Source organism: Schistocerca cancellata, chromosome 3 (genome assembly GCF_023864275.1).
Source record: "Schistocerca cancellata isolate TAMUIC-IGC-003103 chromosome 3, iqSchCanc2.1, whole genome shotgun sequence".
NCBI lineage: Eukaryota > Metazoa > Arthropoda > Insecta > Orthoptera > Acrididae > Schistocerca > Schistocerca cancellata.
Genome location: NC_064628.1, coordinates 113,945,962 through 113,952,101, shown reverse-complemented (window position 1 = coordinate 113,952,101; position 6,140 = coordinate 113,945,962). Strand labels below are relative to the sequence as shown.

At 43.6% G+C, this 6,140-nt stretch overlaps 1 protein-coding gene across 1 annotated transcript in view; it reads left to right on the top strand.

The window, feature by feature from the left end:
* Positions 1-534: 534 nt before the first annotated feature.
* Positions 535-6,140, top strand: part of LOC126176153 (uncharacterized) — a 143,325-nt gene continuing 137,719 nt past the window's right edge. Inside the window, exon 1 of the mRNA XM_049923295.1 lies at positions 535-651. Within this exon, the coding sequence (XP_049779252.1) occupies positions 535-651 (117 nt within the window). The remainder of the gene's footprint in view (positions 652-6,140) is intronic.

Genomic DNA, 6,140 nt, shown 5'->3' with positions numbered 1-6,140 from the left:
TATCGAATATATTGCTTCCCCCTACTTATACCTCCTGAGGAGATGACGAATGTAAAATAAGAGAGATTCGAGCGCGTACGGAGGCTTTGCGGCAGTCGTTCTTCCCGCTAACCATACGCGACTGGAACAGGAAAGGGAGGTAATGACAGTGGCACGTAAAGTGCCCTCCGCCACACACCGTTGAGTGGCTTGCGGAGTATAAATGTAGATGTAGAAGGAACTTTATTGCCACATATCAACCCCATAGCACAAGTTCACGAAATTTTACGGAACGTTTAACGTTTCATTTGGATCATCCTCGCAAATAAGCGGACACTGCCTACTTTTCTCAACATTACTAAACGCTTACTGTGCTACTTAAGTTACATGAGTCACTTCGTACGGTTGCATGTCATATCCAGAAGACACGGTGCGTCGCCCTGTCCCAGTTGTACCCAGCTATCGCCCCGACGAAAATTCATAAGCGTGACCCCGTGCCGGTACAGCGTGACGCGGCGGCTGTTATTATTTGTGTTATCAAAGGAAGCGTGGCGCATGCGCCGGCGTGCAAGGTGGCAGCTTCCGGCACCGCCGCGCCGCACAGGAAGTGTCGCGCAGATAGCAGGGGGCCAGCTGGCCGCCGCGACGGGCGCGCCGCACAGAGCGGGCCGAGTGGGCTGACGGCGCCCGCCGAGCCAGCAGTCCGCCCCCGGCGCCGCACCGCTCGCCAAGCTCCCCACCCGCGCCTTCGACTCTGCTTAACTCCAGCCTGTTACATGCACTCTCCTCCCTCAACTGCACGTGTGTCTCACGTACAAAATCGGATCTGATAGTGCAGTTTTATCCCTGTACAGCTCATTCAATGTTTTTTTTTTTTTTTTACTGACAGCCGGCCGGTGAGGCTGAGCGGTTCTAGGCGCTTCAGTCTGGAACCGCGCGACGGCTACGGTCGCAGGTTCGAATCCTGCCTTGGGCATGGATGTGTGTGATGTCCTTAGGTTGGCTAGGTTTAAGTAGTTCTAAGTTCTAGGGGACTGATGAGCTCAGATGTTAAGTCCCATAGTGCTCAGAGCCATTTGAACCATACGATTTTCTTTTACTGAGAGAAGTGAAACCTGGTAGTCAATGAAGGCAGGATTGAGTTACGACTGTGGACGGGGCCGTAATCACCTAGTACTGGTTCCCTTTTGCAATGGGACACATTTATTTTAAAACGATAATTCCAGACTCAGCAACAAATAAAGATGTCACACGTTATTAATGAAGGAATAAACAACCATGTAATTAATAGTGCTTTCAGTGCGTTAAAATTTACCAAATGAACATAAAATACAGACACAGCAAATAATAATCAAAATATCCACGGGTGTACTGCCGGTCTACAGTGAAGACTGTAGACCGGCAGTACACCCGTGGATATTTTGATTATCAAATACGCTGGCAGAAACTCAAGAATCACACAGCAAATAATGTTTTAAAAACAAGCCATTGTGATCCTAATTAGAGTTTCAAGGCGAGTAACCACAGTCATGGCTGAAGGTCTTTAACGCCAAGAAAGGGAATTAAAAAAACATGTTTACAAACATACTGTAAAACAGCAATGCAACTGCAAGATCAATTTAAAAAGACAGGCAACTGATCACCAAACGAGTGATACAAAATGATGGTAAACTTGCTAGCATAACCATTTAAACGTGCTGTAACGCCAAGAATGGCAATTACAAAAAATATTTTAAAAACATACAGTAAAACAGCAAATACAACAGCAAAGGTCAATTTAAAAGGACAAGTAACTGATCACCAAACAGGTGAGAGAAAATGATGGTTAACTAGCTAGCACAGTCATTTAAACCAGTTGTAACGCCAAGAATGTCAATTATATAAAAAATTTAGAAACATACAATAAAACAGCAAATACAATAATAAAACACAAGGGCCAGTCACAGTCGGTGCACCAGGAAACGAGCTCTGAATAGGTCTAAAAAAAGACCACCTTCGCGAGCAATTAGAAAGGCAGCCATGAGCTGCATTCACTTCAGACGATGGTAACTCAAACTAGTGGCAGTCTAACGAATGACTAATGATAATCTTGCTGAGGCTACCTGACGTCCAACAACCCAATGCAAAGATGTAAAAATACGCCAAAGCCAGAACCGGCGGTCTGGACTCCACCCGCAGAATACTGTGCTTAGAGCTCCTGGAACAAGAAAGGGATCACTACCACCTGAGTAGAATAATCACCAACGAACCTACAATCAAGGAAGTTGTCAAAACTACACGCCTCTCTGGACAGCAGCGGCAAGGCGAGGAAACGAACACTGCCTTTACGTGCACTAAGCCACAGGGCAGGTAATAAGGGCGTTACCAACCACAAAGCAGGAAAAGTAACGCTGGTTGAACTTAACAAATAGTAACAAACTGAACGCAATAAACAGTAATTAGAAGTCCAGGAAAGCTAATTAGATAAGCCTTACCCAAGCACACCACTCACTTCTCTTCACATTGGCAACAGTACGAGCAGCAACACGAACCCAAGTCACTGGAGAATCGCAACATCTCACAATGGTGGAGGATTCTCTACTTGAATCCAAATGAACTCAACTTAAAGCTTGCAGGATCCAGTTTACGACGAGGTCGTACGCCCTCTTGACCACAGACCTTCGGTTCGGCAGTCCATGCACGCCGACAGTGGTCCCAGTGTGTTCTCGCACTGCACGGACCTGCCTTCTCCTGAGTCCCCAACCAAACTGCACACTGACACAACCCGGAAGTACAACGACGTCGCCCCAAAGATAGGGCCACAGTTACGACTTATGGATAACCGCCGCTGCTGCCACTAGCGGACAGGCAACGCTTGCGAATCCAAGGAGCGCCAGTCAACACGAGAAGAAGACAATCAACTGCAACCATGTCAACTAAACGATACGGTCCGGCCTCCAACAGAGGACGGAAACCTACAAACAGCACCAACGCGAGCCGCAGCACGGCTCAAGAAGGAATGACCCATATTCCGGAACATCTTAATAGCCTTAGCAGTTTTTACTCTGGTTCTTTGTCTTTTCTTTCTTTTTTTTTTTGAGTCATCAGTCTTCTGACATGTTTGCTGCGACCCTCCACGAATCCCTTTCCTGTGCCAACCTCTTGATCTCAGAGTAGCACTTGCAGCATTCGTTCTCAGTTATTTGCTGGATGTATTGCAATCTCTGTTTGCCTCTACAGTTTTTACCCTCTAGTACCCTGGAAGTTATTCCGCGATGTCTTAACAGATATCCTATCGTCCTGTCCCATCTTCTTGTCAGTGCTCTCTATATATTTCTTTCCTCGCCGACTCTCTGGAGAACCTCCTCTTTCATAACCTCACTAGTTCATCTAATTTTCAACATCCTTCTATAGCACCACAATTCAAGCGCTTCGATTCTCTTCTTCTCCGTTTTTCCCTCAGTCCATGTTTTACTATCATACAATACTGTGCTGCAGACGTAAATTCTCAGAAATTTATGCCTCGAATTAATGCCCAATTTTCTTGGCCATGATTGCCCTTTTTGGCAGTGCTACTCGGCTTTTTATGACTTCTTCGCTCTAATCGTCTGAGCGTTTAGTAATGTTTTGGTGCATAGGTAGCAGAATTTCTTCATCTATTTCATGATCCTGAAGTTAAGTTTCCCGCTGTTCTCATTACTGCTACTTCTCATTACTTTCGTCTGTCTTCGATTAACTGTCAGTCCTTATTCTGTACTCGTCAGATTCTTCATTACATTCTTCGTTGCAAAGCCAAATTAACAGGTGGGTTTTGGACCGTTCAGCATGGGTTTCCGGTCACGAGAACTGTTTCTTTACAAAATTTTGAGGATTTTCCACATTGTGGTGAAATACTCTGCACCAGATACTGCGATCGTCATTGTATAAAAAGAAATAAGTACCATCATTCTGCTACGAATTTCTCATTTCCTTTTCAGTTTTTATTTTTTAATTTTAATTCGTAGCCCCCTCATGGAGCATCCACAATTAAGGATTTGTTAATCCCGAAAGCTAATATAGTGTACGATCGCTTAGTTATATGTATCCATTGACAGTGCTAGGGCACAGAATGACAGCAGGCATCGGACTTGGTCTGTGAAGCGAAGTATGTTAAGTACTTTATGTTCATATTCACTCGCCCGCGTACAGAGTCAAAGCCTGTACAACAGGTTAATAAACCTGGTTTGCTGTTGTAAAATGAGAGATTTGGATTTGAATGGGTATATGGTCATTAGTTTTCACAGCTGCAGTGTGATAGTCTTTGTAGTGTGATACGCTGCTATCTGCATATAGCAGATAAAAGTATTTATATACCAATTCTTTGAAAATATGTTGTTGGCTCCTTGCGTTATCTACTGGGAGTCTAGAGTTATTACATACATACGAAAGAGGGGTTCGATGAGTCTAATCAAAATAATCCATCTAGTACACTCTCTCCCTTTTGTATTTATACAGAAAAATATTAGACCAACTGCTACAATGTGATTTACTCTTGTGTAATGGCTTTTCAGTTCACCTTTTCGTGAAGAAATGTCGTGCTACACTTCTTCCTGAAAATAAATGTATCGTCGGTCACATGTGAGTGCAGTAGGCTTCCGATTCACAGTAACTTACTTACGTCACCAGCAAAACTCTCTTGTATTGACGTTTGTTTGAAACTAAAAGGCTACACTTCAAATTTTACAAAAAAAACCTGTAATCTGATTAATGAAATAATTTATTTACATTACGTTTTGCTATTCCAGTTTATTGTTATACATTCTTTATTTACATTCTGTAGTCGCTTTTTCAATGCACAAGCATATTCCTCCTTAAAATTTCCAACGAAACCCTTTTTCCTGCACATAATCTCACAGGAGACAGCACATTTCATTTCTCCCTCCAAGAAGTACGAGGACATTCTTATGAATAATTAAAGAATACATCGGCATATTACAGAGGAGTTATCGTTTTTATCATTAAATCTTCGCCAGCCACTTTAAAAATTGAGTGGCATTGTACAAGCTTTCTCACTCTCTCAATGGTGTCGCACTCGTCGACAGCTCATACTCTATGTATCGAGTCTTCCTTAATCCGAACAGATGCCAACACTCACACCTGTCACCGATCTGTCTCACACTCTCTATCGTCTGCGGCATGAGAAACGAAATAAGACCAATTTTAAATACTACTTCCCATTTACCCACATAATTTAGAACATTGTACTTAAGTTATATTCCATTCGTGTGCTGCGAGAAATTATCTGCATTTCATGGTTTACCAAAAACGCACTTGTGAACAGAATTCGCGTGAACGTATATATGCGAAAAAGTGTTACCTTACATATTTCTCCTCAAGGTAAGTTCTTCTTCTAGATAACAACTGTATTTTTAAAACATCATAACTTCATGTCGATGCAAACCATTTATATGTGGTTACATTCATATACTTGCTGATTTGGTGGAAGTATCTTCCAACACTGCATTACATGACCCAGTCGTTAGATAGAGACGCTTTCACTGTTGTCAAGCAAGTATCAATGACGAAGAAGAAGAAACGAAATTCGCAAGAGGTTACCAGGTTAAATGGGGTTAAGGGTAGTCATGAGAAAAAGGGAAATAGAGGAAGACGAAGAAGCATGCAAAGATAGAAACCGTTGGTGACAGATATTTGGAATGTGGCGACGACTTTCAGAAGGCCACACGAAAGTAGGAGCACGGCATTTTGAACGTGATAGATGTCGCCACCCGCTGGGTTCTGCCCCTGCTGATACCCTTCCCCATCATATCGAGCCAGCAGCGAAAACGTTGCAATTGTGTTAGGCCAATCCAGATGACTTCCTTAGCCATCCAATTACCACGGACAAGCGCTGGTGAGTCACTGTGGCCCCGGGACAGAGAAGGAAAGTAAGAAGTGGAAACCGGTAGATTCACTACAGTCGACAGAGGCGAAGACCAAACTACCATTAGGCAAGGTGACACTGAGGGTTTTTGCGACTGCCATGCTGCGTTGCTACCATATTACGCTAGTAAAGAGAAAGCCGCCAAAACACCATGCTACCGCAATCTATGGGCGAGTTTATTGGAGACTGTCAAGACGGCGTGTCGTGGGAAGCCGTCCAAGGCGTGATTTTGTTCGAAGACAACGCCCCAGCTCATTCTGCA